At 36.5% G+C, this 18,536-nt stretch overlaps 1 protein-coding gene across 5 annotated transcripts in view; it reads right to left on the reverse strand.

Moving 5' to 3' along the window:
* ZDHHC15 (zDHHC palmitoyltransferase 15) overlaps positions 1-18,536 on the reverse strand; it is a 172,635-nt gene that overhangs the window by 65,775 nt on the left and 88,324 nt on the right. For 4 of the 5 annotated variants that reach the window (XM_025987814.2, XM_025987813.2, XM_072744823.1 and 1 more), the window contains exons 4-5: positions 8,334-8,454; positions 5,246-5,315 (exon numbers count right to left, since the gene is read on the reverse strand). In XM_025987814.2, coding sequence (XP_025843599.1) covers positions 5,246-5,315; positions 8,334-8,454 — 191 coding nt within the window. The remainder of the gene's footprint in view (positions 1-5,245; positions 5,316-8,333; positions 8,455-18,536) is intronic. The other variant, XM_072744825.1, reaches the window with a different exon arrangement.

An 18,536-nucleotide genomic window follows, 5' to 3' on the forward strand; every position in this document is an offset into this window, starting at 1 on the left:
CAGCAAGGCTCTCATTCAGAATGGAAGGAGAGATAAAGAGCTTCCAAGACAGGCAGGAACTGAAAGAATATGTGACGTCCAAACCAGCTCTGCAAGAAATTTTAAGGGGGACTCTTAAAATTCCCCTTTAAGAAGAAGTTCAGGGGAACAATCCACAAAAACAAGGACTGAATAGATGTCATGATGACACTAAACTCATATCTGTCAATAGTAACTCTGAACGTGAACGGGCTTAATGACCCCAACAAAAGGCGCAGGGTAATTTCTTGTTTATGACTCTGGAAATCATTTCAGACAGGTTTCAGGTTTCAGACTGGATAAAAAAGAAGGACCCATCTATTTGATGTCTACAAGACACTCATTTTAGACAGAAGGACACCTACAGCCTGAAAATAAAAGGTTGGAGAACCATTTACCATTCAAATGGTCCTCAAAAGAAAGCAGGGGTAGCCATCCTTATATCAGATAAACTACAATTTACCCCGAAGACGGTAGTGAGAGATGAAGAGGGACACTATAGCATACTCAAAGGATCTATCCAACAAGAGGACTTAACAATCCTCAATATATACGCCCCGAATGTGGGAGCTGCCAAATATTTAAACCAATTAATAACCAAACTGAAGAAATATTTAGATAATAATACACTTATACTTGGTGACTTCAATCTAGCTCTTTCTACCCTCGATAGGTCTTCTAAGCACAATATCTCCAAAGAAACGAGAGTTTTAAATGATACACTGGACCAGATGGATTTCACAGATATCTACAGAACTTTACATCCAAACTCAACTGAATACACATTTTTCTCAAGTGCACATGGAACTTTCTCCAGAATAGACCACATACTGGGTCACAAATCGGGTCTGAAGATACCAAAAGTTTGGGACCATAATGCCTTGAAATTAGAACTAAACCACAACAAGATGTTTGGAAGGACCTCAAACACGTGGAGGTTAAGGACCATCCTGCTAAAAGATGAAAGGGTCAACCAGGAAATTAAGGAAGAATTAAAAAGATTCATGGAAACTAATGAGAATGAAGATACAACCGTTCAAAATCTTTGGGATGCAGCAAAAGCAGTCCTGAGGGGGAAATACATCGCAATACAAGCATCCATTCAAAAACTGGAAAGAACTCAAATACAAAAGCTCACCTTACACATAAAGGAGCTAGAGAAAAAACAGCAAATGGACCCCACGCCCAGCAGAAGAAGAGAGTTAATTAAAATTCGAGCAGAACTCAATGAAATCGACCAAAAGAACTGTGAGTTGGTTCTTTGAAAGAATTAATAAGATAGATAAACCATTAGCCAACCTTATTAAAAAGAAGAGAGAGAAGACTCAAATTAATAAAATCATGAATGAGAAAGGCAAGATCACTAAAAACACCATGGAAATACAAACGATTTTAAAATCATATTATGAACAGCTCTACACCAATAAATTAGGCAATCTAGAAGAAATAGACGCATTCCTGGAAAGCCACAAACTACCAAAACTGGAACAGGAAGAAATAGAAAACCTGAACAGGCCAATAACCAGGGAGGAAATTGAAGCAGTCATCCAAAACCTCCCAAGACACAAGAGTCCAGGGACAGATGGCTTCCAGGGGAATTCTATCAAACGTTTAAAGAAGAAATCATACCTATTCTACTAAAGCTGTTTGGAAAGATAGAAAGAGATGGAGTACTCCCAAATTCGTTCTATGAGGCTAGCATCACCTTAATTCTGAAACCAGACTAAGACCCCACCAAAAAGGAGAATTACAGACCAATATCCCTGATGAACATGGATGCAAAAATTCTCAACAAGATACTAGCCAATAGGATCCAACAGTACATTAAGAAAATTATTCACCATGACCAAGTAGGATTTATCCCTGGGACACAAGGCTGGTTCAACACTCGTAAAACAATCAATGTGATTCATCATATCAGCAAGAGAAAAACCAAGAACCATATGATCCTCTCATTAGATGCAGAGAAAGCATTTTTTTTTTCAGAGAAAGCATTTGACAAAAGACAGCATCCATTCCTGATCAAAACACTTCAGAGTCTTGGGATAGAGGGAACTTTCCTCGACATCTTAAAAGCCATCTACGAAAAGCCCACAGCAAATATCATTCTCAATGGGGAAGCACTGGGAGCCTTTCCCCTAAGATCAGGAACAAGACAGGGATGTCCACTCTCACCACTGCTGTTCAACATAGTATTGGAAGTCCTAGCCTCAGCAATCAGACAACAAAAAGACATTAAAGGCATTCAAATTGGCAAAGAAGAAGTCAAACTCTCCCTCTTCGCCAATGACATGATACTCTACGTAGAAAACCCAAAAGCCTCCACCCCAAGATTGCTAGAATTCAAACAGCAATTTGGTAGCGTGGCAGGATACAAAATCAATGCCCAGAAATCAATGGCATTTCTATAGACTAACAATGAGACTGAAGAAAGAGAAATTAAGGAGTCAATCCCATTTGCAATTGCACCCAAAAGCATAAGATACCTAGGAATAAACCTAACCAAAGAGGTAAAGGATCTATACCCTAAAAACTATAGAACACTTCTGAAAGAAATTGAGGAAGACACAAAGAGATGGAAAAATATTCCATGCTCATGGAGTGGAAGAATTAATATTGTGAAAATGTCAATGTTACCCAGGGAAGTTTACACGTTTAATGCGAACCCTATCAAAATACCATGGACTTTCTTCAGAGAGTTAGAACAAATTATTTTAAGATTTGTGTGGAATCAGAAAAGACCCCGAATAGCCAGGGGAACTTTAAAAAAGAAAACCATATATGGGGGCATCACAATGCCAGATTTCAGGTTGTACTACAAAGCTGTGGTCCTCAAGACAGTGTGGTACTGGCACAAAAACAGACACATAGATCAATGGAACAGAATAGAGAACCCAGAAGTGTACCCTGACCTTTATAGTCAACTAATATTCGATAAAGGAGGAAAGACTATCCACTGGAAGAAAGACAGTCTCTTCAATAAGTGGTGTTGGGAAAATTGGACTTCCACATGCAGAAGAATGAAACTAGACCACTCTCTTTCACCATACACAAAGATAAACTCAAGGTGGTGAGAGATCTAAATGTGAGACAAGATTCCATCAAAATCCTAGAGGAGATCACAGGCAACACCCTTTTTGAAGTCGGCCACAGTAACTTCTTGCAGGATACTTCCACAAAGGCAAGAGAAATAAAGGCAAAAATGAACTATTGGGACTTCATCAAGATAAGAAGCTTTTGCACAGCAAAGGATACAGTCAACAAAACTAAAAGACAACCTACAGAATGGGAGAAGATATTTGCAAATGACCTATGAGATAAAGGGCTAGTTTCCAAGATCTATAAAGAACTTATTAAACTCAACAGCAAAGAAACAAACAATCCAATCATGAAATGGGCAAAAGACATGAAGAGAAATCTCACAGAGGAAGACATAGACATGGCCAACAAGCACATGAGTAAATGCTCTGCATCACTTGCCATCAGGGAAATACAAATCCAAACCACAATGAGATACCACCTCACACCAGTGAGAATGGGGAAAATTAACAAGGCAGGAAACCACAAATGTTGGAGAGGATGCGGAGAAAAGGGAACCCTCTTACACTGTTGGTGAGAAAGTGAACTGGTGCAGCCACTCTGGAAAACTGTGTGGAGGTTCCTCAAAGAGTTAAAAATAGATCTGCCCTATGACCCAGCGATTGCACTGTTGGGGATTTACCCCAAAGATGCAGATGCAATGAAACGCCGGGACACCTGCACCCCGATGTTTCTAGCAGCAATGTCCACAATGGCCAAACTGTGGAAGGAGCCTCGGTGTCCATCGAAAGATGAATGGATAAAGAAGATGTGGTTTATGTATGCAATGGAATATTACTCAGCCATTAGAAACGACAAATAAGGGATCCCTGGGTGGTGCAGCGGTTTAGCGCCTGCCTTTGGCCCAGGGCGCGATCCTGGAGAACCGGGATTGAATCCCACGTCGGGCTCCCAGTGCATGGAGCCTGCTTCTCCCTCTGCCTATGTCTCTGCCTCTCTCTCTCTCTCTCTCTGTGACTATCATAAATAAATAAAAGTTAACAAAAAAAGAAAAAAAAAGAAACGACAAATACCCACCATTTGCTTCAACGTGGATGGAACTGGAGGGTATTATGCTGAGTGAAGTAAGTCAATCAGAGAAGGACAAACATTGTATGTTCTCATTCATTTGGGGAATATAAATAATAGTGAAAGGGAATATAAGGGAAGGGAGAAGAAATGTGTGAGAAATATCAGAAAGGGAGACAGAACATGTAGACTTCTAACTCTGGGAAATGAACTAGGGGTGGTGGAAGGGGAGGCGGGCGGGGTGTGGGGGTGAATGGGTGACGGGCACTGAGGGGGACACTTGACGGGATGAGCACTTGGGTGTTATTCTGTATGTTGGTAAATTGAACACCAATAAAAATTATTTTAAAAAAATAGCTGATTATTTGTCCTAAAATCCTAAAAACTGTCATGGTTATCAAAAACAAGTAAAGTCTGAGAAACTTTCAGAGCTAAAAGAGCCTATGAAGACATGCCAAATAAATGTAATGTGATATCCTTAATGGGATCTTGGAAAAGATAAAGAATACTAAATAAAACTAAGGAAATCTAAATAGAGCATCGGCTTCAATTAAAAATAATGAATTGATGTTGGTTCGTGAACTGTAACAAATGTATCATATTAATGCAACATGTTGACAATAGGGGAAACTGGATGTAGAACATATGAGAACTATCATCACAATAATTCTATAAATCTAAAACTTCTAAAATAAAGTTTTATTTTAATTAATTTATTAGTTTTAAAGATTTTCTTTATTTGAGAAAGAGAGAATATGAAAGAGAGAACACAAGCAGAGGGAATGGAGAAGGAAGGGGGGAGAAGTATACTCCCCTCTGAGCATGGAATCTGATGTTTGGCTCCATCCCAGGACCCTGAGATCATGACCTGAGCTGAAATCAAGATTTAAATCCTCAACTGACTGAACCACTCAGGTACCTTGAATATTTATTTTTAAAATGGGGTTTTATATCCCTTTCCTATCTTTAGAATACTTTGAATCACCATCATTCCAAGAAGGTGTATGGCATGTGCTCATTATGATTGAAAAGAAATGCTCTTATCTAGGCATGGTCACATGCTAGGATTAATCACTTTGTTGTCCAAGTTCAGCCCAGGGGAAATATAGATGTCACTTACATGGCACAGACAGAGCAGTGGTGGCAGCGATCCGGCTTGATCAAATGGCACCTGTCACAGAATCTAACAGCTATAGGAGAAATAAAATGGTTAGCATTGGTTTAGGGCTCAGTATGACACTATGTATCTTGTTAGCCTATCTGGATGACTTGTTATACACTGATTACAAGTAGTCAAAGTCATCTCAAATTACCAAGAAAAAGGCATTTCACAGAAGAGAATTGTGGTATGTATTTTTTTCTCCTGTTAGATTAGTCTTGATGGCATCTTTTAGGGGATGAAGGTAAAGGGGAAAGTTTTCATATCTGGATATCTGATAATAAGATTTGGCATTATAAAACAAACTATACCGTCAACTGCTTGACAATTGGGAAAATTATGGGAAAATAATTTAAATTCTGTTTACTCCAACTTTCCTATATGAAAATAATCAATTCAATTGACCATTTCACAAATAAAGGAAGTAAAGACTTGAGCCATATCAAGTGACTTCCACAAGATCACATAGCAAGTAAACGGCAGGACAGTGACCACTATGGTTTTCCTGATTCCTTAGTTGATTCAGGGTTCTCTTCACTCTGTAAGTCTCCAATTCATATCATATACCTTTGGTTTATAACCAATCTCTGTTCTATCATATCATTCTGTTTACTACTGTGAGAAATTATACAAATAATTTCCTGTCTACTTTTCACTATATTTCAGTATGCACATATATATATTTCATACATATAATATATATATAACATTTCTCCCTCTTCCTTCTCTCCTTCCCTTTTTATTTCCCTTAGATGAAAGGCATTTTCTTTTTCTTCTCATTTTTTTTCTGTTCATTGATGAGTATGACTGTTTAATGTAATTATTATTAAGTGAAACAACTAAAATCATATATAATTTGAGCTAACATAATAATTCATCTGAAGTGTACATTAAGCACACATAACTGATTCAGCATAATGGACCACTAATTCAGCAGTTTGTGTTTATGTCTAGCAATGGGGAGGATGACAGAAGTATGGTTATAGATGAGTCAAGGAAAAAGGGAGAAGGACATTCATGCTTAATTCATTCAGATGTTTTTAAAGATACAGTAATGCCATTGCCTAGTTTAAGTCACCATTATCTCTCATTTGGATGTCTGCAGTAGATGCCTTATTATTTACTCTGCTTTCATTCATGTTCCGCATAATATGTTCTCTACAGAATAGCCAGATGATCTGTTAAAATGTAAAACAGATTATATCATTTTTACTTAAAACCTTCAATGGACTTCTAATGCCATTAGAATAAATTCCAAATTCCTTACCAAGGTCTGCATCATCTGGCCTCTGCTTGCCTCTTCAGTTTTTATTGGTATCACTCTCCAGTTTTTATCCTCCAGTTCCATGGCTATCTGTCTATTCTAATACTGCAAGCTTGTTCTGGTATAAGGGACTTTTGTACTTGCAGTTCCTTCTGCCTAGGATGTTAGTCCCTCTGCTTTTTACTTCCTGCTAGTTACTTTTTATTATTCAGGTCTCAAATCAAATGATATTTCCTCATAGGATCCTTCTCTATGTCATAGGGCTGCAAACAAATGATTCAAGGGTCCAGAGAATTGTGAGAAATGAGTGAAGCAGCCAGTTGGAGACTGTGAGAGAACTTGAGAATGTAGGCCTTATTTAAAGAGAGTGGATCCTACTCAACTTTAGCTAATTAACTTTTGCCATGTGAAAATGCAGATTGAATGCTGCCATAGTCCGAATTTTCAAGAGAAGCCAGAAATATAGAATTTCATGTGGAAATATTCTAATTGTTAAAAATCAGTAACAAATGCAAAGTTTTAAAAGATACTTTAGAGATCAAACAAAATTTATCTCGGGTCCAATTCATCCCGTATATCTTTAGTTTGTAACCAATCTGTTCTATCATATCATTCTGTTTACTACTGTAAGAAATTACTACTGTGAGAAATTACATGAAAAAATTTCATGTCTACTTTTCACCATATTTCAGTATGTATGAAGACTATTAAAAAATCATGACCACCATGACATCAATGCTTTAACAAAATTAATAAAAAGTCCCTAATAACTAATACCCAGACCATATTAAAATTCCCTCAATTGCCACATTGGATCTTAACAAATGACTACTGAATAAATAAATGACAAACAGATGAACATAAATGTCAGTATAATTCTCAAAGCCTTGAGACACAATCTTCCTTATTAGAAGCATTATAATGACTTGTCAAAAGAGGTTTGATTTTCAAATTTCGAAAGGTGGAGAATTGGTTCAGCTAGTAATATCGATTTAAACTAATAGTCAAACTCCATAGTGGATATTTACCCAAGAAAGATGACATATCTCTGCACAAATACTTGCACAAGAATATTAATAGCAAACTTGCTCATGATAGCTAAGCACTGGAAACACCAAATGTGCATCAGCTGGTGAATGGATAAACAAACTATGCTATATTCACACAATGAAATATTACTTAGCAATAAAAGGAGTAAAATACACAGCAATGTGAATGAATCCCAAAAAATATTATGCTAAGTAAAAGAAGCCATATACAATAGTACATACTGTATGATTACAATTATATAAAATTCTAGAGCACGTAAAACTAATCTATGATGGAAAACTATCAGAATAGTGGTTGTCTTGGTGGTGGTTGATGGGATTGACTGGGAAGGAGCATGAGAGACCTTTCTGGGAGTGTGGTAATATTTATAGAAGTTTTGGTAACACAGATGTGTACATTTGTCAAAATACTGAATGGCATGCTTAAGATTTGTATATGTCTTTGTATGCAAATTTCACCCTGAAAAGAATGATAAAATATTAAGGTAGATGTGTACTGATATCTGCTGCTTAATTTGAAATGTATGAATAAATAAGATGGCTTTATGGATGATGGCTAGAGGGATGGGTTTGTAGACAGATATGTGATAAAGTAACATAGTAAAATGTTAGTGGTAGACTCCAGTGCTAAGTATACAGATGAGCCTGTGGATATATATGACTTAGACTTTTTCAGATCCTTGCTAGTCTCAAAAGGTGACTTGCCGCTTCTCTAGGTGACTTTGGATGAACTGACCTCCACTCCCAGTTCTTGTGTAAACCGGTAGTTTTTTGGCCATATCGACGAGCATCTGCTTCTGGACCTCAGGTCTCTCTTCATTTTCATAGCGTTCCTTGTCTGAATAGGACAAGTGGAACTAGAACCAGAAGTGAGAGGCCAGAATTTATTTTCCAAGGTTTGCAGAATATGTTAAAAACATTTTAACATTTAAACAATAACTATTTAGATGAAAATATTTGTTATTTACCCTTGGAGTCCAGGTACCAATTTGGCTCATAACTTTCTTGGCATAATTATCTTAATTATTGTAATCTGGCTTTTATATTAATTTTCATAAGTCCATGTGATAGGTAGTATTGTTTTATAAATAAAGAAAAGAAAATTTAGCAAGATTAAGTACTTTGTCCATGGTTATACTCACTTAACTAGTATGTAGCAAAACTAAGGTCCAAACCCAGTTCACTGGGCTCCAAGACTTGTGCCTTTTCTACTCCATTATACCATAATATGATGTTATATACAGATATGTGATGTTTTGCTGCCAGGCCCTGTTGATGATTAATGATGATTGTTATTAAGTTGTAGTTATTTTTCAGAGGTTGCACTCTTAGGGAAGATGGATGAGACTGCTTGTGACACTATATTCTAATTTTGCAAATGAGTAGAAATTTGGGTAGTCTCACTATTTCAGAAATTTTTAGTCTGATATGAAGCTTATTGCCAACATTGGCACCACACTTTGCTAATCTTGCAAAAGATATGTCAACAATTTTCCAGAGTAACATAGACTTGAAAGCTTTCTTCTCTCTGGGCCAAAAGGTAGGCAGAGGTGAAAAAGAGAAAGGTCTGTGATCAGATCTTTGGGGTTTAAACCTCATCTCTTCCACTTAATAGTTAAAAAAAAATCACTTTGAAAAACCAGACACTCTTAACCCAAGTTTCTTCCTCTGTGAAATAGAGAAAATAATACCTACTTTATAAGATTGATATAAAAGTACTGGACAATGAGTAAATAAAAGTTTCTTTTACAAGTCCAATTTCTTAAATCATTTAAAAGATTTGATACTAGAATTTTAGATTTAACTATTCTAGTTAGTAGTATAAAGTTCAAACAATTATTATTTTGAAGATTTTATTTATTTATTCATGAGAGACAGAGAGAGAGAGAGGCAGAGACATAGGCAGAGGGAGAAGTAGGCTCCCTGCAGGGAGCCCAATATGGGATTCAATCCCAGGACCCTGGGATCATGACCTGAGCCAAAGGCAAGGTTGAGCCAAGGCTCAACCACTGAGCCACCTAGGTGCCCCTAAACAATAATTTTTTATTTTGATAAAAGTAGCACTTGGGGAAGCACTTTAATTTGGGGGCTGACCTTGGGAATATAACTTTTGTGTTGCATACTGCACCTGCTTGAAAAGCAGAGGCAGAGTTGTTACTGCTAGTATATGATGAAAACCTTGTGGTTATTCAACACGTAAGCTTTGGATTGGAATAAGATGTCATCTCTGGATGCCCTATCTGGTACCAAACACGTCATTTTGAGGATTAGAATGCAATTAACCAGTAAACACATTTTGGGTGGGCAATTGGTGATAGATTGGGATGTATTTGGTATTAGGGAAATAAATATCATGGCTATGAAATAGGCCCCAAAGACTCACCTTTTTTTTTTTTTTTACCAATTAAAAATGATGAAGATGTAGTCTTAGGTGTTAGAAATTTGCAATTCTTATTTAAATCTTACTATCATTCCACCCAGTTTAGTCCTACAAAACTCCCAACCATTCAGTCTTTCTGTTGGCCTACAAGCTTTCTAAATAGTGTGAAGGGGACAGTTATTTACACTGAGCTAAAATCCACATAACATAAAATTCCATTTTATTTTTTTTAAGATTTGTATTTATTTATTTATTTGAGATAAAGCATGAAAGAAAGAGAGATCACAAGCAGGCAGGAAGGGTAGAGGGAGAAGCATACTTCCTGCTGAGCAGGGACTGCCCCCCCCCCAATGTAGGGCTCGATTCCAGGACCCTGGAATCATGACCTGAGCTGAAGGCAGATGCTCAAATGACTGAGCCACCTAGGTGCCCTAAAATTTCATTTTAAAGCATACATTTCATAGCGTACAATTCAGTGGTATTTAGTACATTCACAGTGTTGGGCAGCCGTCACTACTATCTAGTTCCAGAATATTTTCATCACTCTAAAAGGACACCCCATATGTATTAAGCAGTAATTTCTTACTTCCCTCATCCCCAGATTCTGGCAACCACTAATCTACTTTCCACCTCATTAGATTTCTTTCCTTTCTGGATATTGCATACGAATGGTATCAAACAATATGTGGTCTTTAGTGTCTGGTGTTTTTCATTTAGCATAATGTTTTCAAGGTTCATCCATGCTGTGTGTGGCATGTATCAGTAATGCACTTTTTGTAATTGGCTGGATAATACTCCATTTATGGACATACCATCCTTGGTTTACCCATTCATCTGTTGATGGATATTACATCTTTTGACTATAGGTAATAGTGCCCTTATGGACAACTGTGTATAACTTTTGAACACATGTTTTCAACTTGAGCATATACCTAGTAATAGAATTGCTAGGTCACAAGACAACTTTATGTTTAGCTTTATGAGAAACTGAAAAATTGTTTTCTACACCAGCTGTACCATTTTACATTCCCAGTAGCAATGTATGAGGATTCAGAGTTTCTCACATCCACATTAACAGCTGTTCTATTCCTTCCTTCCTTTTCTCTTTTCTGTATGTATGTACATTTTGGACTTCTTAGTGGATGTGAAGTGGTATCTCTTGTAATCAGTTTACATTTCTTTATTGACTAATGATGTCAATCATCTTTTCATGTGTTTTTTGGCCATTCACATATATTCTTCAGAGAAATGTCTAGTCAAATCATTTGCCCATTTATTAGTTGGGTTGTCTTTTTGCTGTTGAGTGGTAAGAATCTTTAAATATTCTGGATAAACGACATTTATTGAGTATATAATTTGTGAACATTTTCTCCCATTCCACAGGTTGTCTTTTCACCCTGTTGGTTGTGTTTTTTAATGTCCAGAAGTTTAAACTTTAATGTAGCCCAATTTACTTTTACTTTTGTTTCCTCTGCTTTTGATGTCATATCCAAGAAATCATTGCGAGCTCCAATGTCATGAAACTTATTCCCTATGTTTTTTTCTAAAGATTATTTATTTATTTATTTATTTATGAGAGAGCACACATGAGAGAGGGCATGAATGGGGTGGGAGCAGAGGGAGAGGGAGAAGCAGATGCCCCCTTGAGCAGGGAGCCCAACTCAGGTCTCCATCCCAGGGTCCTTGGGACCATGACCTGGGTTGAAGGCAGATGCTAAACCAACTGAGCCACCCAGGCAACCCACCCATGTTTTTTTGTAATGGTTTTGTAGCCTTTTAGTTGTAGGTACTTTATCCATTTGAGCTAATTTTTTTATATGTTGTAAGGTTTGAGTCCAACTTCATTATTTTGCATGTGCATGTCCAATTTTGCCAGTACCATTTGTTGAAAAGACCATCTTTTCCCCATTGAATGGTCTTGACATCCTTTTCAAAAATCATCTGCCATATATGTAAGAATTTATGAGTCCAACTTCATTATTTTGCATGTGCATGTCCAATTTTGCCAGTACCATTTGTTGAAAAGACCATCTTTTCCCCATTGAATGGTCTTGACATCCTTTTCAAAAATCATCTGCCATATATGTAAGAATTTATTAGTAGGCTCTTACTTCTATTCCATTAGCCTTTGTGTCTGTAGCATCCTGTTTTGATTACTGTAGCTTTGTAGTAAGGTTAGAAACAAGTAAGTGACACCTACAACTTTGTTCTTTTTCAAGATTATTTTGGCTATTTGGGGGTCCCTAAAGATTTCATATGAATTTTAAGATGGAATTTTCTATTTATGCAAAAAAATCATTGTGCTTTTGATAGAGCTTGCATCAAATCTGTAGACTACTTTGGATAGTAATGACATTCTTAATATTAACTTTTCTAATCCATGAACATGAGCTGTATTTCCATTTATTTGTATCTAGTTGTTTTTAGCAACAGTTTTTAGTTTTCAGTGTAGATTTTCACCTCCTTGGTGAAGTTTATTACTAAGTATTTTTCTTTTTCATAATATTGTAAATGTAACTGTTTTCTTATTATTCATTGTTAGTATATAGAAATGTAACTAATTGTTGTGTGTTGTGTGTTTTGTATCCTGCAATTTTGCTGAGTTAATTTATCACTTCCAATAGGTTTTTTTGGGGAATCTTTAGAGTTTTCTACATGTAAGACCATACTATCTGTGAACAGAGGTAATGTTACTTTTTTTCTATCCAATTTGGATGCCTTTATTTTTTTTTCTTGCCTACTTGGACTGGTTAGAGAAAGTGTTCCTCACTTTCTTTCTGTCTGTCTGCCTGTCTGTCTGTCTGTCTCTCTTTTAGGAAGATTCTAAGAAGGACTCATGTTAATTCTTCTGATTGAATTTACCTGTGAAACCATCTGGTCCTGAGCTTTTCTTTGTTGATTATTTTTTGATTAATCTCTTTACTTATTTTATGTATATACAAGTTTAAAAAATATTTTCTTCTTGAGTCAGTTTTGGTAGTTTGTGTATTTCTAGGAATTTTTCCATTTCATCTAGGTTTCTAATTTGTTGGTGCACAATTCCTCGTACTATTATTATTCTTTGTTTCTGTTAGGTCTGTAGTAATGTCCCACTTTCATTTCTGATATTAGTAGTTTGTGTCCTATCTCTCTTTGTTCAGTCTAGCTAAAAGTTTCTTAATTTTGTCAATCATCCCAAATTCCTAATTTTGTTTTTGCTATTTCTATTATTTTCTATTCTATATTTGGTTTTATCTCTGCTCCATTCCTCACTATTTACTGCTGCTAACGTTGGGGTTAGATTGCTCTTCATTTTCTGATTCTTTAAGGTGTAAAGAATATTGAATTGACATATTACTCCTTTTATAATATAAGTATTTATAGATATAAATTTTCCTCTGAACCCCGCTTTATTGCATCCTAAAATTTTTGGTATGTTGTTTCTCATTTAACCTCAAAGTATTTTTTAAATTTCCCTTATGATTTTTTAGTTAATTTCACAAATTTGTAAATTTATAGTTTTCCTTAAGTTATTGATTTCTAGTTTCACTCCACTAAAGTCAGAGACAATCCTTTATATGATCACTTTCTTTAAATTTATTGAGACTTGTTTTGCATCCTAATGTAGGGTCTATACTGGAGGATGTCCTGTTTGCTCATGAGAAGAGTGTATGTTATTCTATTTTGGGGTGGAGTATTCTATACATGTGTGTTACATCTAGTTGGTTTACAGTGTTATGAAATCCTCCATTTCCTTATTGGTCTTATATCTAGGTGTTTTATCCATTATTGGAAGTGGGTTATTGAAATCTCCAATTATTGTAGAACTGTATTTTTTTTCTTCAATTCTGGGTGTTTTTACTTCCTGTATTTTGGGCCACACTCTATGTTTATAACTGCTGCATGTTCTTGCTGAATTGACTATCTTATCAGTATGTAATGTCCACCCCTCTTTTTCTTTGAGTTAAATATTTTATTCATTTTATTTTTTCCAGCTTTATTGAGATATGGCTGGTGGATAAAAATTGGATATATTTAAGGCATGTCATGTGATGTTTTAATATACATATAAATTATGAAATGCTTACCACATCAAGCTGATGAACATCTGTCAACTCACAGAGTTAAGATTTTTGTTGTGGTAGAACACTTGAAATTATTCTCTTAGTACTTTAATTATACAATATTACTAATTATTAATTATAGTCACCATTCTATACATTAGGTCTCCATAACATTCATTTTATAGCTATAATTTTGTATATTTTTGCCAATATTTCCCCTAAGCCCCACCTCCCAGTTCCTGATAACCACCATTCTGCTTTATTACGATGAGTTTGACCTTTTTTTTTTTTTTTTTAAAGATTCACATATAAGTGAGATAATGCACTAGTTGTCTGTGTCTGGCTTATTTCACTTAGCATAATGTCCTCCAGGTACATCCATGTTGTTGCAAATGGAAGGATTTCTTTATTTTTAAAGACTGAATAATATTCAATTAAACATATATCCCATATTTTCTCTATCCACTCATCTGTTGATGAACAAATAGGTTGTTTCTATATATTTATGACTGTAAATAATGCTGCATTAAACATAGGAGTGCATATGTCTCTTCAGCAACCTGTTTTCATATCTTTTGGATATATAACTAGAAGTGGGATTATTTGATCATATGTTATACCGTTCTATTGCTAATTTCTGAGGAACTTTGATATTGTTTCCCATAACGGTGGTAGCAATTTACATTCTGTCAAACAGTGAAAAAGGACTCCCTTTCTTCCACATCCTCACAAACACTTGTTTATGCCTAGACTTTTTGATAATAGCAATCCTGATAGCTGTGAGGATTTGGTTTTGGTTTACATTTTTCTGATGATTAGTGAGGTTGGGTACCTTTTCATGTACCTGTGTGCCATTTGTACATTCTTCTTAAAAACATCTATATAGATCTTTGACCATTCTTAATAAGGCTATTACTTGACCCCATCAAAAGGCGCAAGGTTTCAGACTGGATTAAAAAGCAGGACCCATCTATTTGCTGTCTACAAGAGACTCATTTTAGACAGAAGGACACCTACAACCTGAAAATAAAAGGTTGGAGAACCATTTACCATTCAAATGGTCCTCAAAAGAAAGCAGGGGTAGCCATCCTTATATCAGATAAATTAAAATTTACCCTGAAGACTATAGTGAGAGATGAAGAGGGACACTATCTCATACTCAAAGGATCTATCCAACAAGAAGACTTAACAATTCTCAATATATATGCCCCAAATGTGGGAGCTGCCAAATATTTAAACCAATTAATAACCAAACTGAAGAAATACTTTGATAATAATACACTTATACTTGGTGATTTCAATCTAGCTCTTTCTATACTAGATAGGTCTTCTAAGCACAACATATCCAAAGAAACGAGAGCTTTAAATGATACACTGGACCAGATGGATTTCACAGATATCTACAGAACTTTACATCCAAACTCAACTGAATACACATTCTTCTCAAGTGCACATGGAACTTTCTCCAGAATAGACCACATACTGGGTCACAAATCGGGTCTGAACCGATACCAAAAGATCGGGATAGTCCCCTGTATATTCTCAGACCATAATGCCTTGAAATTAGAACTTAATCACAACAAGAAGTTTGGAAGGACCACAAACACATGGAGGTTAAGGACCATCCTGCTAAAAGATGAAAAGGTCAACCAGGAAATTAAGGAAGAATTGAGAAGATTCATGGAAACTAATGAGAATGAAGATACAACCGTTCAAAATCTTTGGGACGCAGCAAAAGCAGTCCTGAGGGGGAAATACATCGCAATACAAGCATCCATTCAAAAACTGGAAAGAACTCAAATTCAAAAGCTCACCTTACACATAAAGGAACTAGAGAAAAAGCAACAAATGGACCCCACCCCCAGCAGAAGAAGACAGTTAATTAAAATTCGAGCAGAACTAAATGATATCGAGACCAAAAGAACTGTGGAACAGATCAACAGAACCAGGAGTTGGTTCTTTGAAAGAATTAATAAGATAGATAAACCATTAGCCAACCTTATTAAAAAGAAGAGAGAGAAGACTCAAATTAATAAAATCATGAATGAGAAAGGAGAGATCACTACCAACACCAAGGAAATACAAACGATTCTAAAAACATATTATGAACAGCTGTATGCCAATAAATTAGGAAATCTAGAAGAAATGGATGCATTCCTGGAAAGCCACAAACTACCAAAACTGGAGCAGGAAGAAATAGAAAACCTGAACAGGCCAATAACCAGGGAGGAAATTGAAGCAGTCATCAAAAACCTCCCGAGACACAAGAGTCCAGGGCCAGATGGCTTCCCAGGGGAATTCTATCAAACGTTTAAAGAAGAAATCATACCTATTCTACTAAAGCTGTTTGGAAAGATAGAAAGAGATGGAGTACTTCCAAATTCGTTCTATGAGGCCAGCATCACCTTAATTCCGAAACCAGACAAAGACCCCACCAAAAAGGAGAATTACAGACCAATATCCCTGATGAACATGGATGCAAAAATTCTCGACAAGATACTAGCCAATAGGATCCAACAGTACATTAAGAAAATTATTCACCATGACCAAGTAGGATTTATCCCTGGGACACAAGGCTGGTTCAACACTCGTAAAACCATCAATGTGATTCATCATATCAGCAAGAGAAAAACCAAGAACCATATGATCCTCTCATTGGATGCAGAGAAAGCATTTGACAAAATACAGCATCCATTCCTGATCAAAACACTTCAGAGTGTTGGGATAGAGGGAACTTTCCTCGACATCTTAAAAGCCATTTACGAAAAGCCCACAGCAAATATCATTCTCAATGGGGAAGCACTGGGAGCCTTTCCCCTAAGATCAGGAACAAGACAGGGATGTCCACTCTCACCACTGCTGTTCAACATAGTTCTGGAAGTCCTCGCCTCAGCAATCAGACAACAAAAAGACATTAAAGGCATTCAAATTGGCAAAGAAGAAGTCAAACTCTCCCTCTTCGCCGATGACATGATACTCTACATAGAAAACCCAAAAGCCTCCACCCCAAGATTGCTAGAACTCATACAGCAATTTGGTAGCGTGGCAGGATACAAAATCAATGCCCAGAAATCAATGGCATTTCTATACACTAACAATGAGACTGAAGAAAGAGAAATTAAGGAGTCAATCCCATTTACAATTGCACCCAAAAGCATAAGATACCTAGGAATAAACCTTACCAAGGAGGTGAAGGATCTATACCCTAAAAACTATAGAACACTTCTGAAAGAAATTGAGGAAGACACAAAGAGATGGAAAAATATTCCATGCTCATGGATTGGCAGAATTAATATTGTGAAAATGTCAATGTTACCCAGGGCAATTTACACGTTTAATGCAATCCCTATCAAAATACCATGGACTTTCTTCAGAGAGTTAGAAAAAATTATTTTAAGATTTGTGTGGAATCAGAAAAGACCCCGAATAGCCAGGGGAATTTTAAAAAAGAAAACCATAGCTGGGGGCATCACAATGCCAGATTTCAGGTTGTACTACAAAGCTGTGGTCATCAAGACAGTGTGGTACTGGCACAAAAATAGACACATAGATCAATGGAACAGAATAGAGAACCCAGAAGTGGACCCTGAAATGTATGGTCATCTAATATTCGATAAAGGAGGAAAGACTATCCATTGGAAGAAAGACAGTCTCTTCAATAAATGGTGTTGGGAAAATTGGACATCCACATGCAGAAGAATGAAACTGGACCACTCTCTTTCACCATACACAAAGATAAACTCAAAATGGATGAGAGATCTAAATGTGAGACAAGAGTCCATCAAAATCCTAGAGGAGAACACAGGCAACACCCTTTTTGAACTCGGCCACAGTAACTTCTTGCAAGATACATCCACAAAGGCAAAAGAAACAAAAGCAAAAATGAACTATTGGGACTTCATCAAGATAAGAAGCTTTTGCACAGCAAAGGATACAGTCAAAAAAACTAAAAGACAACCTACAGAATGGGAGAGGATATTTGCAAACGACATATCAGATAAAGGGCTAGTTTCCAAAATCTATAAAGAACTTATTAAACTCAACACCAAAGAAACAAACAATCCAATCATGAAATGGGCAAAAGACATGAAGAGAAATCTCACAGAGGAAGACATGGACATGGCCAACATGCACATGAGAAAATGCTCTGCATCACTTGCCATCAGGGAAATACAAATCAAAACCACAATGAGATACCACCTCACACCAGTGAGAATGGGGAAAATTAACAAGGCAGGAAACAACAAATGTTGGAGAGGATGCGGAGAAAAGGGAACCCTCTTACACTGTTGGTGGGAATGTGAACTGGTGCAGCCACTCTGGAAAACTGTGTGGAGGTTCCTCAAAGAGTTAAAAATAGACCTGCCCTACGACCCAGCAATTGCACTGTTGGGGATTTACCCCAAAGATTCAGATGCAACGAAACGTCGGGACACCTGCACCCCGATGTTTCTATCAGCAATGGCCACAATAGCCAAACTGTGGAAGGAGCCTCGGTGTCCATCGAAAGATGAAT

This window comes from Vulpes vulpes, chromosome X (genome assembly GCF_048418805.1).
Source record: "Vulpes vulpes isolate BD-2025 chromosome X, VulVul3, whole genome shotgun sequence".
NCBI lineage: Eukaryota > Metazoa > Chordata > Mammalia > Carnivora > Canidae > Vulpes > Vulpes vulpes.